General features: G+C 26.3%; 1 protein-coding gene and 1 long non-coding RNA gene across 7 annotated transcripts; one reads left to right on the forward strand and one right to left on the reverse strand.

Annotated features, from left to right (window-relative positions):
* The first annotated feature begins 1362 nt into the window (after window positions 1-1362).
* On the forward strand, window positions 1363-18827 carry LOC130677224 (potassium voltage-gated channel subfamily KQT member 1-like). Of its 6 annotated transcripts, none has more exons than XM_057483899.1 (14): window positions 1363-2380; window positions 5334-5916; window positions 8680-8770; window positions 9348-9474; window positions 9843-10018; window positions 10102-10242; window positions 10926-11036; window positions 11186-11392; window positions 12266-12286; window positions 13666-13901; window positions 14224-14334; window positions 15275-15431; window positions 15890-16012; window positions 16841-18826. In XM_057483899.1, the coding sequence occupies exons 1-14, from the start codon at window positions 2035-2037 to the stop codon at window positions 16940-16942; spliced, it is 2532 nt and encodes an 843-aa protein (XP_057339882.1). In that variant the 5' UTR covers window positions 1363-2034; the 3' UTR covers window positions 16943-18826. The 6 variants fall into 6 exon arrangements, with proteins under 6 accessions (XP_057339882.1, XP_057339885.1, XP_057339886.1 ...); XM_057483900.1 differs by having other exon boundaries at window positions 1364-2380; window positions 13681-13901; window positions 16841-18825; XM_057483901.1 differs by having other exon boundaries at window positions 1366-2380; window positions 14242-14334; window positions 16841-18815.
* LOC130677227 (uncharacterized) lies at window positions 11653-13366 on the reverse strand. The gene is made up of 2 exons (XR_008991555.1): window positions 13136-13366; window positions 11653-11822 (listed from the first exon to the last, which is right to left on the reverse strand). It is a non-coding gene; the product is annotated as an uncharacterized LOC130677227 (long non-coding RNA).
* Window positions 18828-19991: the final 1164 nt, after the last annotated feature.

Genomic DNA, 19991 nt, shown 5'->3' on the forward strand with positions numbered 1-19991 from the left:
ATATAGCTATTAAATTAATTATTTTATAAATAACGGCATCTTAAATTAGTAATTTAAACCACAACAAAAAAAAAAAAACGAAAAAAATGAAAGAGTTGAGTTTACGTGAGATTAAAACAGAAAGCTGATAAGGGTCTAAAATGAAAATTTGTTTGTTTCTTCTGTCTCTCTCTCTCTCTTTCAATAGAGACTATAAAAAATTCCTGAGGCATTTTATCATTGATCACTGAAAGTTCTCTGTGAAATGTCTCTTTGAATTTTTTTTATACCTATTAGCAGTTTTATTACTACAATAATTATAATAATAACTGTTGTTATTGTTATTGTTGTTGTTGTTGGTGTTGTTTTTGTTATTGTTGAGGTAAGTATAATGAAAAAATTTATAAAGTTAGTAACGAGTTAACGTACAATAATGACGTAGCAATGTAGCCCCAGGCGTCCCAAACCGTTAGCAGCAGCATCATCATCCCCTTGCTATATACAATATATAATATTGCGGTAGAGGGCGGAACTACGCGGCGAGTTGGAGCCACAGTTGGTTGCGGGCTTTCGCCCTGTTAAGATCGCGCGGCTCACACGCTGCTATTTAATCTATAATCCATATACATCTGTTCCGTTGCTGGGCATACTTTTTTTATTATTTTTTTTACTTAAAATAATTTTCTGTTTTTATATATACACTTTTTTTTTTTTCTTTACCGTAAAAATTAAAAAATAAATAAACTCAAGATTTACATATTGTATTACAATAGTAAAAGAAAATAAAAAATAAATAAACAAACAAAGTGTTGAAATAAAAATAAAAATAAAAATATGGAAAAGGTCAAAGGATGATAGTAAAATTGATAGTTCGCAGGCTGCGCCTCGAATCCCCGGTTAGCATCCACGTATGCCTCCTCTTAAACGGGTGTGCTTAAACAGTTATATTTAATGTGCGCAAATGCAGAAAGTATTCTAAAGACAAAGATGTTTCTACGAGTTGATAGATCGGTTACTTGGACATCGGCTCACGCTATAAAAACATTTTTTCTTATTTCTGTTCAAATTTATATTTCAAATAATATTTAAAGTTTAAAATTATATATGTGATTTAATATCATCGTTTTAAAGCAATAAATATATAATTCAAGCAATCGTAAAAGTGCATTTAGATAATAAATTAGAACATGTGTTTTTTCTTATAATAGGCTTTTTTCTACAAATCTATATAAATACTAATTTTTTAAAAAATATTTTGAATTAAAAAAAAAATTTATCAATTATTTATCCTGTACTACTTTCAATTCTTTTGTACGTAAACTTGAAACCACACAGTAACTCATTTTAAATTTAAAGAGACCAAATAATAATAATAACAATAATATTATTATTATTAAAATTATGTAATTTAAAATTAATGTGTTCGTCAATAATAAATAAATGATATTGTATACTCATTTGAAGCAATAAATTATTTTATTGATAATGATAACAACGTATTTTAGATATCCCCGGTTTATTGGCGGGTGTGAGTTGTTTAAAAAAGTTTTAAGGTGAACAAAAAAATAATAATAATTATAAAATTTTTAGTGTAGTGTGATAATCATTAATAATACACTGATTTAAACAATGAAATAAATTTAAAAAATGTGTTTAAAAGTTTGAATAATAATTTATTTAAATAAAAAAGTGATAAATTAAAGTTGAAATAGGTAATAATGAAAAATTTTCGTGATTATGGATGGCCTTTGTCAAAGAATAAAATCCCTGCGGTTGACTAATGGTATCGACCTTAAACAAAATTGGAGAATGATGCTGAGTGAAAGCGAATCAGAAACACCAAAAGAAAATAAATTTAAGTAGCAGATGGATTCTATTACAACTTTATTATTTTTATATTTTTTCTTATAATAATGGAACTGAGATTGAAAAATTATAATCCCAAGTAAAGCTGTAATCAATTAAATTAAATTAAATTATGAAAATGATTAAAATGCCGGTCGTACGTCGTGATACGTACATTGTGGCAAAGCGAACGAGAAAGTGGTCAACGGGATGCTACAGACTGTTATGCTAGGCTGTGGACCGGGACGTGTGAGTCGTGAAAATTATCCCGGATTTCATCCAGATCATCGTGTCACACGATTCAGGATGAACCGGGGCGAGCAAGAGACACTGTTCAGGCAGAGTCGACAGCTTACCAGAATAGTCCCGTCCCGTGAGGATTTAGTGCTTAGCGTTCTTAAAGCACCTATAAATCAACAACAAGAACAACAACAACAACAACAACAACAACAATCATGTAAACATCAACAGTATTTACATAGCCCGCAGGATCATCATACCAACTGTCAAGCACATCAAACCCATCAAACTCATAATAAAAAATGCCCTCATCAAGGTACTTCATTTTAATCTCTCTTGTTTTTATAACTTATTGTTATTACTATTTATTAAAGATTAAATAATAATAATAATAAGAGATATTAAATAAATGATAAAAAATCCACGTTAATTACATTTATCTTAATTATTGTCAGTTTAATCATCGGTGGGAAAGAAATAATCGATGAGTGTATTAAATTGTCATGTTGTTAATATTTAAAGTGGGGCTTCTATACCGAAAAACAAAAAAACAATAAGAAAATAAAAGACTTATTTGAGATCTATACTAATGAAAACAATAAAGAGAAAATAGAATTAAAAAAAATAGTAAAGTCCAAGTCGTAGCTAGTTTATCAATACAACTGTAAGGTTTCTTAATTTCTTAGAAAATCTATTTTTACTAGTCAATATCATCAACTTAATTACTTGCTGTGTATAGTATATCTATAATAAAGAACTTAAAGTTTTTATGCGACAGTCGATCGGTAAGAAACATTAATTATTAAACTCAATAGTCGTCAATCATATAAAAACATATATATATGTTACATCCAATATCTCTCACATTTATCGTTTTCGGCAGTATATTTTAAATATTTATTCATTTATTGTAAATATATGCATTTTCTTATTATTGTTATTATTATCAAAATAACAGAATAAAAAATAATTTAATTCATAGCAAAATTAAAAACATTATTTTGTCTCAGTAGTATAACTAAAAAATTATTAATCATCTCCACGGTTATATATATATATATATAAATATCTATAGATAAGTAATTGTTTAAATGCTTAAAAACAAAATAATCAATTAATTTTCATATAATTCTAGTTTACTAAATAATGTTAAAAGTCAATCATTAATTACTATATTTAAACTCAAATATCAGTGACGTAGATAAAAAATGTTATCTCAATATAATAATAATTTACCTATTATAATTATAATTGTAGAATAAAACTACATCTAGATTCATATATTATTTCTCTTCTTTATTCTTTATTAAAAAAGAAGGTTTTTATTATTATTATTTTTTGCTAAAAGCTTTTTTTACATTTAGTCCTTTTAAACTTAAAAAGTTACTATGCTCTGTATAATTAAATGAAAATTTTAAGAAATAATTTATTTTCTCCTCCATCAGTTAGTGTTTAAATAATTAAGTTTAATAATTTAATAATATTTTTAATAAACAAGTATTAAATATTGATAATCATAATCATCAAGCAATTTTGTTCTGTATTACAATTAACCTTTTCACTATAGTAAGCATTTAACTATTTAACTATTTAATAGATAGCTTTAAGCCCGCGGCAGCACATCAGCTCCCAGCTAGACCGTGTCTCATTAACCCCGTACCGAGTTTCTTTGCAATTATACAAAAACTTAAATGTCTTCCATGTTGAGTTCTCCTTAAGCTAATTTATGACAACCTGTACAATTCATGTCTATCCCGTCTTTAGACATACTTGCTAAATCTTGATAAATCTCTAGTATACCTCTTAATTTACAAATCCGTTTATAATCCCACCAAGGAAAAACAGATTTATATCTTTTCCAGTCAAATTTTAAAAAACATATTTCAAATAAGGAGATGATGCATTTTATACTGCGTTTTTATAAATCCCAAGAGATTTTTTCTCTCATTTTTTTATCATTCTATTTACCAAATATCATAAAACCACTTGTATTTTCTTTTTATCTGGATATAAATTATGATTAATGTGATAAATAAATTTTGAAATAAAACTTTAGCCTGGATTTATAATTATCAAATTCGAAATTATTAAATAAGTTTTTAAATCTGAATATTAAAAAATATCCGAGTTTTTATTTGTCATAAGGTCGTGATATAAGACAGATTAATCAATTATAAGAAACTTAAATATATCCAGGGTCAAAGTTGATCTTTACTCTGTATCCAGCTTTTAATCTTTTCTAAATGTCGGAGTGCATCTCAAGTTTCTCTCGAGTAAAGTAGAGATCGAGAAAGCTTCATGTCTCACTTTGCTTATAATAAAGAAAAGTTACCAACTAAATATGACAAAGTTGAGAAACTTAATTCAACGTTCTTGGTTAGTTTAATTCAAGACGACTCTAGATAGATAAGACTTTAAAGTACCTTACTTCATCACAAAGTAAACCTACATTGATATATACATACTCTACCAAAGATCTTGGTGTCAACTTTACCTCAAAGTTAATAACTATTATTTTACATCATCATCATCATTATTATTCCATTTATTTCATTTTTGACTTATTGTTACACAATTTACTATACAACCGCTGACATTTTAATAATATCTATTAACACTCTCTTCGCGTAACCATTGTACACTTTACCTTTCACATTTAATTCATAAATTTATCTTTTTAACTTCTTTCTGAAAAAAAAAAAAATAAGATACATTAATAATGAATTTTTAGATTGAAAAATAATAAAAATACATAAGCTCCAAGTTTCAATAAAACTTTTTTTTAAGGAAAAGAGATTACATAATATCGATACTTTATGACAGGATAAAATTCAATATTTAGTTTGAATGGGCGACGTTACCTTTTAAAATTCATCCCAAAAAAGATAGTTTTCTGATACTGCTATTGCTATTGCTACTGATGCTGCTGCTATAGGGCCAGATTTTATACCTTGAAAAAAAAGGGGGTAATAGTTACTTATACATCTCTTGAGGGAATGAAAATTTGATCCGGTACAGTCTTAATACGATTCATACCTTGTATTAAGATAAAAAATTCACTAAAAAATTTTACGAATGAAAATAACAACTATAACTCTAGAAATATAAAAAATTTTTTTCATTCTAATGTTAAGTACAGTGGAAAAAAATTACTAATAGTTAAAAGTAATTTGATTTTTTAATAAAATATGATCTCGAGATAAATGTAATTACACAGACTGGATGATTGTCAAAAAAAAAATGAGTTTAAAGAAGAAAAAAATGTTTAGGTCAGATTTACAACGAAAGTCTTCCAAAGCACAAAACAGAACAACAAAGCACTCGGTTAACAGAAAAACGATACAGTGCAGCTGCAGCTTATGCTGCTCTCCAGGGTAGTGAAGATGAACTAGTATCCTGCGATACTACTGAAGATTTAGCATTAAAAACACCTGGTAGTGAAACTGAGGATACTGATAACGGTGTTAATACTATTGATGAAAATCCAACGGGACATAAATTCACATTTTTACGACGTTTTCGTTCTCCCCGATTTGGCGAAGCTCATCATAAACGAGTACCCACACCAATGAAGAGAAAGCACAGAAGAAAAAAAAACAAAGGAGACATTATTAGCAGAACTGACGATGGCAATGATGTAGAGGGAGAGGAAGAGGAAGAGGAAGAAGAAACACCGATTCCTGTTCAAGCTGGCGTGCCTGATCCTTACTATCCGATTTATTTGCCCATTGATCAGGCATTTAAGGCTAAATATGTCTTTCATCATAAAAAAGGAAAAACATTTCAAGAACGGCTTTACGTATTTCTTGAGCATCCTGGTGGATGGATTTGTTTCGTTTATCATTTCACTGTGTAAGTACTCTTTTATTTTATTATTAAATTAATATATTACATACATATTTCATGCTTTCAATAATTATTTCATTATTATTATTTAGGGGTATAGGTAATGTATATATAGAGAGACTGTTGTTAATCAAGAGTAATAATTAATATTGTGTTTTTAGTGATTATAGCAGACGGGGTAAAACAAAATCTAAACAGTTCATAATATAGTATCACTTTTGCAAGTTGAATTCGGTAAACGACAGAAGCAAATTAATTCATGCGATTATCCTCTGGCTATTTTCTAATATTACTACGACATATATATAACCTATATTTATCTGACCTAAATTAATTATACTCACTCTCGATATTTACTATTTTTATATCCAACAATAAAACCCGTCATAATTGTTGTTGTTGCAACCATAGTAAATAACTACCTATGGTATTAACTATAGATATATACTTTAAAAAAATATGCATTGGATGACTGGTCACTATGTAAATATATAAATACTTTATTGATACTAAAAATAGTTATATTATGAATTATATAATACTTAGTAAATTATAGTAAATATCACTGATCATATAAAGCTGTGATATAAAAGAAAAAACAAAATTTAATAAATGAATTTGATTATTTTTATTAAACTGATTAATAACACTTGAGATAAATTATCGTTTGTAAGAATATTATTAATTATGTGGGATAGTATCGATAATAACAAAATATAATCATAAATTAAAAAATAATTATTGAAAATGAATAATGACGATGATAGTGCTGGTGAATCGATCAATAAATAGATATCCGAGTTTCATTGTGTAAAACCACTAGTACTAATATCTATATATGCATATAAAGCTCACAAACACGCAAAAATGACTTTTTAATCCGCTTGTGAAATCTAACTTTACTAACATAAAATCCATGTAGTAATCCTTTTTAAATTTAAATAGATATAATTTTATTTTTCACGCTATTAATTTAATATTTATTATTATTAAATATTCAACAAGGTTATATATATTCATGAATAATAAAAATCAATAATGGTTATTATTATTATTATTATTATTTTAATTATACTAATAACGTATAATAATTAAAAGTAAACAGCCAGCAGCGTAAATTGGGGATAATAAGAGTGGGAGAGAAATAAACATTAATTTACACTTGTATTAAAGTACAACGCAAGCAAGTGAAGCCATTACTCATTTTAAAATTTCGTATACGAAATAGCAATTAACTTTTGCTTAAAGTAATTCACCATTGAATATGGTTCAATATGGGTCAGTTTACTCAGCTCTTTCGCTTTCTAATGCTTAATACTTCTTACTACCTTATACCAATCTACCAATTCTCATAGCATATATACATGCTAAAAATTATAATATGCATTATTGTATTAAATAACGACAAAAGACCATTAAAACCGTTTTTTTTTCTCTTTTTCTCTTTTTCTCTTTATATATTTACAAGAATTAACTTTTATGTATGCGTGTATGTATGCGCCAATATAGAAAACGACGTCATGTTACGTCCGGTAACCCATTTTCCGAATCAAAAACTCTAATTTCCGTTTATCAACCTCTTTATACTGGTATTCGGTTTCAGGATTCGGTTTCGTTTGTATACTAAAAATATTTTGTCAAATATATATAGACAGCATTAATAAATTATTTGTTTTAATTGACAAAAATAAATGTTAATATTATTTGAAAATTATCACTGTAATGAAAGTAATAAATGCATAGCAAGGTAGTAAATCGAAAAATACGAGTAAATGATAAAATAAAAGAGGTAAAGTTTTAACTTGAAGACAATTATCGCGTAGTAGGTCGAGGAAGGTGACCCACGAGGTTGATGGGCACTGAGCTACAACCTACAACTTGAATATATGGGCCCTCGACACGCTATGCCATGTTAAAGACCACCAGAACAAGTATTTTTATTCGTATTCATCTAACTTTATACATAGAAATAAAAAATATTCGTATCTTTATTCATTAACATTTAGACACCATCAAACCACCAAACTATGGTATACCAAACCAATAACGATAATGATAAGGCTAATTGCAAGCTCTCTTTGTCTAGTAAAGTAAGTACTTGGGGAACTATCAATCAACGTAATCAGCTGAGTTTTAAGTAATTCCAGCTGCAGTCTTGACTACAATTCTTGCTCTCAACCCTCTCAACCCTCTCAACATACTTATACTATCTTACCCATAACTCAGTTAACTCCTATAACTTAGGCGCAGTAATTGGTGTAAAATACATCGATTAAACTCATTCGTCACAATGTTTACGTGTTTCCAAGTGCTTAAAACAACTTTTATTTTTTTTTTCTTCTTCCTCATCTTGTTTTTCAACTTTTTCAACAAATAAGAACCGCAATCTCTTTTATATATATTTTTTCATGTTCACTAATTACTTTTTCTCTGTTGATGTCTTTTTGCTACTAACAGGATTAATCCTTGTCAAATTTTGTGGAAAACCTTAGTTAATGAGATTACTTGAGTTTATTTACTAGATTGTTTGAAATAGACCTGCCAATATTTACCAAAACTTTATTTATTTTAATACTTATTTTATATATTAATTAATTACTTTTACGTGTTTAAAATTATTACTTTCAGGAGACCTTAATTAATTATATAATAACAACTCTCTTAGAGTTTAGATTTTATGAGATAAATAATCCATTAGTATATTAAATAAATACTAAATAAACTTTTATGTTATGTTATTAATGAAATATTGGTGTTGTTTTGTCACAGGTTCATGGTGGTATTGGTGTGCCTCATATTTAGTGTACTGTCAACGATAGAACAATATAGTAATTTTGCAAACGAAACTCTGTTTTGGATGGTAAGTACACTCAAAAAACCAGCATTAATCATATTTTAATTTAAATTTAAGAGAAAAATAAAAGATTAAATATTTAACTATAGAATCGTATCTACTTAATAAATTTTCATCCAAAATGTAATTGACATTATTTGAGCGTTAGTCTCATTATCGATTTATCCTACATCCTACCACTTTAATCATACTATTATACTAATATATAGATAAACAGTTGTAATAGTTAGTATAGTACAGCAGCTTCTTTTAATTGACGTCCTAAATTTGCTGGATGAACTTGACGTATGCGTCCGACAGCAGGTGAAGTTAATCCAACAAGGTTTCCATAAACAGACTTATCCAAAACACAAGTGGAATACTATTCCATCAATCACCCTCTGAATTCCGATTTCACCGTTTAATTTATAGTCAGCGACTGTCTGTAACTGACATGATTTAGCAATTCGGCAAGAGGCCCTTAACTTAGTCAATTTTACTTACTGTCGATTTATCATCTTATCTTTTATTATTTTTATAAATTTTAAATATTCAATAAAATAATTATTCAAAGTTTTAATAAATAAATTATATTATCATACAGGAAATATGCTTGGTTGTATTCTTCGGTGTCGAATATATCATAAGATTATGGAGTGCGGGCTGCAGGTCAAAATATATGGGATGTTGGGGAAGATTACGATTTATACGCAAACCAATTTGTATAATAGGTAATACAGTTAATTTTGTTTTTTATACATTTAAAATTTATCTTTAATAACTAATTTAAATTATAAATAAAAAAAAATGTTCGCTGAATGAAACGTTTGATAGAATAATGTCAGGGAGTATTAAGTATTTTTTATTATATTTGTTTGGGGAACAAATACCTCGGGATATGTCTGTCGTAGTATGTTAAAATAATATACTAGAGAATACACGAGAGATTTTATACATAATATTATATTCATCTCACTGATTTTTCTTTTCTTCACTATTATTATTATTATTATTATTATTATTATGGAGTGAAAGTATAAATTTATAAATTGAGAACAATACTTGATGATGTGGAACAAAACTTGGATTTAAATTTAAGACTTAATCGTTGTCGTGGCGTCAATGGTCGTCCTGTCAGTTGGAAGCAATGGCCAAGTTTTCGCAACTTCCGCAATTCGTGGTATTAGATTTTTGCAAATTCTGCGAATGCTTCATGTCGATCGTCAAGGTGGTACTTGGCGACTGCTTGGATCCGTTGTATTTATTCATCGTCAGGTATATCTTATATATATAACTTGTTTATTTATTTCTTCACAAAGATTTTAACTTCAACATTGACTTTTTAAAATTTACTAAAGGAATTGATAACGACACTTTACATTGGATTCCTGGGTCTGATATTCAGCAGTTACTTTGTATATTTAGCGGAAAAAGATGCTGTGGGACCTGATGGAAAAACTGATTTTTCTAGTTATGCTGATGCCCTTTGGTGGGGTGTAGTAAGTATTATATTTATTTAAAAATATACATCTATCGCGTTTATAATAACAAAAAACCATATATATATATATATATATATTTTTTGGCTATCATTATTTTTTTGCTAGAATATTTATTTTAAATCATTTAAAAGCGATTCAGAAAGAAGAAAAAAAAAAAAGAAAGAAACAAAAATGAATATGCCTTTTTTAGATCAAATGGTAGATATATTTATATAATTAAATTAAGCGAAACTCAATTAAATATCAACAATTGAATCTTAACATGCATATATAAGCTGACTTGAATACAAATCCTCTAGATATATAATCTATAGTAACATACAAATAGATATCGATACCTCATTTCAAACAATACTGCTTTGTCACACGACAGTTGCCCAACAAAACCAACTCAGATATATCGGGTTGATTATTTAAACAATGTATGTATATATGTATATATACCTGCATATCGGTACATCGTTAAATTAATTGACAACTGGCCGTTTCTCGAAGCGACAATCTGCTGGCAATTATAACAACCATCTATTGAAAACAAAAAATAATAAATAATACTGTATCGACGTTTACGTTGGATACGTTGGACACGTCATTACTCGTTTTCCATTAAAATTTAAAAAATATAATAGTAGTAATTATTATTTATTTTTAATAACTTATAACTCGTCGTTTTATTTTAGATCACCGTCACAACAATAGGTTATGGAGATACTGTACCACAAACGTGGATGGGAAAAATAGTCGCCTCATGTTTCAGTGTCTTCGCTATATCATTCTTCGCACTTCCAGCAGTAAGTTTTTTTTCTTCTTTTATTAATTAATTGATGGCTATACAAGTATTTAAAAAGTTACTTTGTAGCATATATAAATATATATTTATTTAATAAAAAAAAGTTTACACTATAGATTTAAAGTTTTTATTATTAATATATTAATTTAGGGAATACTTGGCTCGGGTTTTGCGTTAAAAGTACAGCAGAAGCAACGTCAGAAGCACTTTAACCGGCAGATACCAGCCGCAGCAATGTTGATCCAATGTCTATGGCGTTGTTATGCTGCTGACAAAGCCATCAATAGTGTAGCAACCTGGAATATTTACATAAAGGACCCAGCACCTAGTGGTCAACCTTCGACACCACTTGGCAAGGTAAGCTATTAATTATAAACAACATTAAACTCCATATCACAAGTAGAAAGTTTAGCTGTTGACTGTTAATGTTTACTAGTTGCTTCTCATGTTTTTTTAAACGTATAAACGTAATATGGCAATACCGTTGCTCATTGTTTGCAGTTTTTTAATTTATAATATGAAAAAAAAAAATTTTAACTTAACAAAAAATGAAGAAGCAAAAATATTCAAACTCTATGCAATTATTATTTTATCAACGTGCGTTTCTAATCGTGATATTATTATTTTTTTTTTTAATTTTTATAATTTTGGGATAAAGTTTTTTGAAGGCACTTGTGAATTTTGAGCATTTTTGATGAGCCAGATATTTTTTGCAGTCTACAATAACCTTGGTTGTTAAACAAATATCAGTTTTACTCCTTAATTCAACCTCCTTCACATGTTTTTCCTGTAGAGCATAAAATTTCAACCAATTATTATTATTATTTTTTTTTTTTTTTCTAACAATTATTATTAATTGATACAATTATTTTTATTAAATTCAGATAACAATAATATCATATTATATTTGTTTATAAATATTAAAATTTTATAACAATTTACATTTGAAATTTTTTGTTTTCATTTTTAATCCGATTAAAAGTAAAAAATTATTTATTTTTAAGTAATATAGATTTAAATTAATCATAAAAATTATTTCGGAAAAAATAATTTTTTTTGTTAAAAAAAAAAAAGTTAATTAAAATTTTGAGCCAGATTCATAAAATCCTTATTTTAATTTATTTATTTATTATTTTATTTTTAAATAATAAAAATTTAAAGAAAAAAAAACAAATATAAATATATATATATATGGTAGGCAATTGATAAACCAACCGTAATGTATTTCAGTTGATTTGTGTAAAGAAGATGGTATGTAAATGGTTTAGATTTATTTTATTTATTTTTTTATATCTCCTTATGCATGTTCTATTATTTATTATTATTATTATTATTATTAACTATTGTCTTTTTTTATTGTTACAATATTTATCATAATTTTAACACTTTTATATTATTAAACACAAAAACTTGGCTAATAATCTGCTAATCATCATTAGTAAACGAAATTAGTACAATAAATTTATTTCTAGACTAGGCCTATTTGTGGCATAAAAAAAAACTTGTTCTCGTTATTTTTTTCTTATTTTTTACATATTTCTTAAAATAAGAATGTGTAAATATTCTTGCCTTTAAATATTTAATAAAATTTTGAAAAAAAAAAACAATGAATATAAAATATTGAAGAATTTGGCCGATAAAATTTAATCGTACATGTCGTTAACGTAATGGAAATAACAAATAAAATACTAGTTTAAAATAATTTTAACGAGAATGTCGGCTATTTAATCTATTAACAATCAATAATAATAATAATATTACATAAATTATTATTATTTAGATTTTTTAAAAATATTACAAAATAATGAATAATCTTTTATATTTAGTTACTTAAAATCTCGTTAATATATAGTTTTATTATTATAATATTATTAGTAGAGATTTAAAATATATACAAGTAATATTCTACTAGCATATACTCTATTTATAAAACTTTTTGACACATCAATAAAAAAAAAATACCATCGATAGCTATATCATTTATATACCTTTATAATTATCAATATATAATATATTTAGCTTTGTGTATTGTTGCATGTGCACGAGTTTATATTGCGTGAAAAGAGCATGTTGTAATGTATGTCAATTTAATTTACTCACTCACTCTAACTCTTGTTAATCTTGACTGTTACTGTTACCGCTATTGCTACTGCTACTGCTGCAATATTTATTTCTCTCTTTCTCTATAATTATATATATATATATATGTGTGTGTAATACACGTTATGTGAATGGTATGTCGGCTTGAGAATTAAACAACGAAAATGAAAAATAAAGTAGGGAAGGGTATAGAACGGATTTTCCAGTGTAACGGGATACTCACCCTTAGTATATGATATATAATATCAGCATAGTAAAATTTCACTGTTCTTTTGTTTGTATTCAAATGACGACAGTTTTACCAAACTATTGTTTATAACAACAAGTTAAACTAAATTTTTTTTCTATTATTATTATAAACAAGGGTGTAATGTATCTCGTTATACGTAAAAAGGGTGCTATCCCTCCGCTATGGAGTAAGGGGTGGGAAGAGCAAGAAACAATTAAGAAAAAGTAAAAAAAAAAACAAGAGTAGGAAATAGTGCATGTTGTGTTCGACGTTGTGTAATGGGAGGGCACCGGGGGTTCAGTCTCTGATGATCCAGGTGGCTAAAAAGGCGAGCGTGCTGAAGAGGAGAAAATCAAGAAATCGAATGGAGACGCAGAGCTCGCAGACTCCTACTCTTCCGTCAATCATGACTTCAGGATCTGGAACAGGAGCCAGTACTCAGACCGAAAATCAACGAATTGACAACGAGGGTGATGTTGTTTTTTATATGGAAGAACCTAAAGCTGGAACACCCAACAGAGCTCGTCGAGACAATAGGTAACTATTTATTAATCGCTATCGATTATTTTATTTTTATTAAAATCCCATTAAAATCCATAATTATTTAATATTTTTAATATATAAAAATGATTGTATAATTAGAATATCTATTTATTAATGTAATTATAAATAATAAAAATTACGAACCTTCTAGAGCAATTGCTTTATTACAAATACATAAAATTTATTTTATTTTAAAAATGATTAAGTAATGAATAAAAAATTTTGTATTTATTAAAATTCATGATTTGTAAAAGCATTTGATCTAGACGACGTTTGAATTTTACAAAGAAAGAGTTTAGAGTGAAATGGTGAGTAGGGTATTTCCTATTTCCAGGGGCAGTCTGTTTACATCACAAACTAGTTCGGTGACAGAAGCTGCCAGCGACGAGATCGATATTGACATCGACGAACCCCAGAGGGTAACAACGTGAGTATTCCTATACACATTCCTATTCAATGTCTTATATATAATCATTTTTTTAAAAATCTTTTCAATACTTTTTACTGACATACTATGTTTATATATTCTACTACCACTTTACTTATTCTGCTGCAACTCGATAACTGTCAATATTTTTTTAACAATCTCCCAGGAGATATTTTAAAAGTCTATTGATTTTAAATTTTCTTTAGTATTTTTTTTCAACATAAAAATATTTTTACTTGATATTTATGGTCAATGAAAAATATAACCAGAAACAACAAATATCAATAATTTATGATTTTTTAAACATTTTTAAAATTTAAATTTAGATTAAAAGTCGTAGATTTAAATGCCAATAGCGGCAATCTTGATGTGCTATGGAATTCAGAGTAGATGAAAAGTAAACCAATATAACTTGCAATCAACTATAAAACAGATTCTTTTCAACTTTAAAAACTATTCTAGTAACAGAATTTATTAGAGAATATTCAACCGATAGCTCAAACATTCCTTTAACATAAAAAAAATTTGAATATATAAATATATATAACAAAATAGTAATGATTGTAATGGTAAAAGAAAATTTGAAAAAAAAAGAAAACAGTTGAAATTAAAAATATTTAAGTTGTTATTGGAGATTAAAATGCCGTAGGTGATAAAATATATTACCTAGGGAAAATAAAGTGGAAATAAAAAAAAAGTAGCATGAAGAATATGTATATATGTATAAAAATTTTGTTGTGTATAAAATGGAGTAAAATGTATTATAAAGGCAGTTTGCCGCATGAGACAGCAGGTAGCAAGCAAGCAAGCAAGCAAGACAAGTTATATTGTGTGTGTACTATATATACTGTACACTGTACACGGTACAGAGCAGATAGAGTAATAATAATATATGATATATTATATATGTAGATATAAAGATATTCTTTGGGATTTTCAGGCTCACCGAGGCGCATCGAAACGCGATAAGGGCCATCAGAAAGATCAAGTACTTTGTAGCACGTAGAAAATTTCAACAGGCGAGAAAACCTTATGATGTCAGAGACGTAATCGAACAATACAGTCAAGGGCATTTAAATATGATGGTGCGAATTAAGGTAAGACATTTTTTTTATATAACATTTACCTAGATTACATTTTTTTATTATTACTTTTAACGCTTGAAATATTTTTATAAAATAATTTATTTTTTATGCATCCATGGATAAAATATATAATTTACACCAGAATGACCATAAGAAATTTTTTTCACAACTTATTGGAAATTTCTTAATATAGATTTATATAAAAAAATTTACATGATCAATAATATTATATTTATTATAAATAATTATTATTATTATTATTTTATAAAGTTTAAAATAAATTAATGATTTAAAGATGTCACTAAAATAGTGTAAAAAGTGTTTGAAGCATCAAAGAGTTTGTTGCCAGATAAAATTATAAATATATAACTTGTGAGCCTGATAGATATTTAAATTACGGGCATTTATCTGTCGAAACAAGAAAAGTAATTTTTCTTATCAATTGGGTATATTACTCGGGCGTGTTGTAGGAGCTACAGAGGCGATTGGATCAAACCCTGGGTAAGCCAGGCAGCTATCTAGCGGGAATCGACCGGGCTGGCAATGTGAAACCCATGACGATCGGCGCACGCTTGTATCGCGTCGAACAGCAGGTGAGAACGAATTTATCCTACTCTACGAAATCCACCTTTTTATCTTTACTTAAACTCAAATATGTTCTTCTTTATCTGTTATACACTTTTAATTATATATAATAATAATTAGTAATATCTAAATAAATACCTTATTATACTTTTCTACTCCAGCAATTATTTATTTTTTATTCTTCTTTGCTCATTTATCTCTTTCCTTTCATTTATATTTTTTTTTGCTATCTTTAAATCATATTCGAAAAAAAAAAAGAAAAATAGAAAAAACGTTAGCAAAAATAATGGATTCGTTTTCATAAATATTAAAAAATGTATATAATTCATTTGCACGCCTACTTTACATCTATGGTGATGTATAATAACTATGGACTAGAAAAATTCATGTTAAAGTTTCAAATGAATTATTTTTGTATAGAAATAAAATGCAATCGCACTCTCATTAAAATTATAAAATTATAATGTCGTTAGCAAATAGAAATTTTTTTTAATGATCTTGTTGACGATGTTGTAGTCTTATGAATATAATATATATTGTCATTATTATTGTTATTTATTTATTTTTTTGATAGTTGAAAGGACTTGAAGATAAACTAGCAATTAAGAAAAGTTAAAAGTGGATAAAACTTTTTTATGACCACTACGAAACAATAATTATATAAACAAACTGTAAACGTACAGTTTTTAATTATTTTTTATTCCTTCAATATATTTTAAATATTTTAAACGGTTGGTAATCGCAATAATATTATTAATAAACTATTACCGCTTGAGCTGAAAATTTAAAAAAAATTTAATTTATATATACGTTATAAGTACAATTATTTTGTGCAGCTGTCAGTAATGGATAAGAAACTTGACCAACTGGTATATGTATTAAACGCGATGGCTCAAAAACAACAAATACCACTGAGAAGTATTGAAGACGAGGTGTAACAAATGCTCCAACCTTCTTTATCAATTTATCCTTCTCTACCATTAACATCAATATTAACATCAACATCAACATCAATACAAAAAGCATAAATTCAAATTTAAATAAATACGTATCCATTATATTATAAATTATTATTAGAGTAAGCTTTGTAAAAGTTGACTGTGTCAATATATTACACATCAGACATATACTGTTATGGTGACTATATATTATATATAAACCGATAAAATCGTCGAGTACAAGTTTTAAGGTAAGGTGATTTTCGTGTGCAAAGAGCAGACTTTGACGACGGTCCATTTATATACCCAAAGCTCATAATAGCTTTTTAGCTTTATTTAGCTTTCCTCTAACATGACTGGATCCTAGATGTCATCTCAGCCCTCCAGTTAGCTAAATCGACTATCCATATTAATAATTAAATAATCAGATAATCAGACACTCAAATCAAAGTTAATATTCATTGAAATAATAATTAAAGAAATTATAACCAATTAAATACAGAAAGAAAATGTTTTATTTCGTTAAACGATTTATACGCACATATACTCGATAATTTACGTAGATAAAAATATTATCAGGTACAGTGTACTTGACGTACATCAGAATCCAGTGTAACAGGAAAAAAAATATATAAATTTTAAATTGTTTATAACAATAATAATAATAAGTATTTATTGATTAAATAAATTTATATAAATATAACTCGATAATCGAATCGTCCGTCAACTTTAAGTATGATAATAATAATATTAATAACAATTTTATTAACAATGGCAATCGTCGTGCACTCTCGTATATCTAATAGTTTTATTTATATTAAAATCACCAATTAATTAATAATATAAAAAGAAAAAAAAAAACATCGATATTATTTATTTAAGTTATTAATAATAAAATTAGGAAAATAAAATAATTTGAGCGTACTTAAACAATCGATTATAACTTGAAGAAAAAATAATTTTTTTTACTAACTAAATAAGCTATTAAATGTTTAAATTATAAAATTATAGATTTGTACAATGTAAATATTATTTATTATTTATTTAGAGACTTAGACGTTGATTAGTACTCATTAGGAGTTAAGCTTCGAATAAACAATAATAATAATAATAATAATAATAATAATAATAATAATAATAATTTAATTTAATTCGAAATAGTAGGGTCCAAAAATAGATTTTCAATAAATATAATAATATATATTCGAGGTGATAAACAAATAAAATAATTGCACCTCTTATTTCGGACCGTGCGAATATATGGCACAAATATATTAATGAATAATATTCAACTTGAGATAATTTAATTTAAATATTAATGATAATACATGTATATATATTGTAATTCGTAATGCGTGACTGCCTTTTCATATTAATATATAACAGTCTGTTTGACAATCGCGTAAACGCTAGAACGGGTGCACATATAAATATTAAATAAAAAATAATAAATAATAAATAATAACAATAGTTATAGTTGTGGTTATAATGTACTTAGTAAATGAATACATATAAACACAGACACATATACACAAGTACTTTGAGCCTCTTTGCAAAGTCCAGTCTTTGTATACTCTATGGTGCCTATCATCCACTTAAATCTACTTCACTATTAGACTATTATCAAATCATCATAATAATCGTTATTAACGTATACAATTAATAATTTATTATTATTATTAATTATTAATTCACCGTGATTAAATTAAAAACTCGAAAATAAATAAAATTTAATGCTCAGGAACAACAAAAGTATACTTTATCATATTAAAGTTTAATTAATTCACTAGTTATCTTTTAAATTTAATTTTAAATTATGTTTACTGTGATGATATAAGTAAAATACATATGAATTTAAAAAATATGTAAGTCTATATTATGTAGTATAATAATTTTACTCTGTGTACAAAAAGCAAATGAAAAATATTTTTTTTTACATTTTTCTATTGTCCGATGATTTTAATTTATTTTTAGATTTACAATACATGGTAGAAAATTTAATGAATTAATTAAATTAGACAAAACATAATTATTAATTAACGGTGGAGGATTACCAATATATATTTCTAATGACAAAATTATTTATTATACATATATATTACTATAAAAAAAAACAATAAATAATTGTTTACTATAACAACAATATCTCAGTAGTGTTCGTTAATCGGCCGAGAAAACTATAAAATTGTAATTCATATCTTACACAATTAAATATAATCATAATTATAGTAGTTGACAAGTAAAAAAAATGACGCTAATTAAATAGAATGAAAATCTTTAAAAAATAATAATATGTCGACGGATTAATTAGATAGAGTAAAAGTTTATAATATTTACGAAAGCTCTGCTACTCGCAGCTTAGATTGTGATATCACGCGACCTAGTTATCGAAAACGTCAATAATTTTTATTTAAACACGCGTTTGCCTACTTATTATTATTATTATCATTTCAGTCATAAAAAAATATATAATAATTAATATCTTAATTATTTTATTGTTATCCAATAATCTTTAATCATCGATTATTGTTTAAATATTGTAAAAAAATCTTTGTCAATTTTTATTCGGTATTTATTTATTTTAATAAACAGATAATTAATAATTACAATAAATATCTATAGCAATACTAAAAAAAATGATATCGATATTAATTATAATATTATATTTTGTTGTTTTATCTATGTCATAATATTTATACCAAGCTTTAAAAAACTGCAACTAAAATTTCTTGCACGGTGACTTTACACTCTGACACAAAAAAAAAAAATATATTTTTATAAAAAAATAATCAGTATAACTATATTTATTTCAAATTATTGTGATTTAATATTACGAGATTAATTTAAGTCACCGTGCGTTAAAAATTTTTTAAAAACATCATCAAAAACGTTTAATTGTTTAAATAAATATTGTTACTAATAACTAATAAATAAAATTATTTAATATTTATATACAACATTTGACTAAACACTTTGTTGAAAAATAAATGTTTAGACTATTGCTGAACAAAAGTATATTTTATAAAACTAATAAACAATAAATATAATT

The sequence above is a fragment of the Microplitis mediator genome, chromosome 11 (genome assembly GCF_029852145.1).
Source record: "Microplitis mediator isolate UGA2020A chromosome 11, iyMicMedi2.1, whole genome shotgun sequence".
Classification (NCBI taxonomy): Eukaryota; Metazoa; Arthropoda; class Insecta; order Hymenoptera; family Braconidae; genus Microplitis; species Microplitis mediator.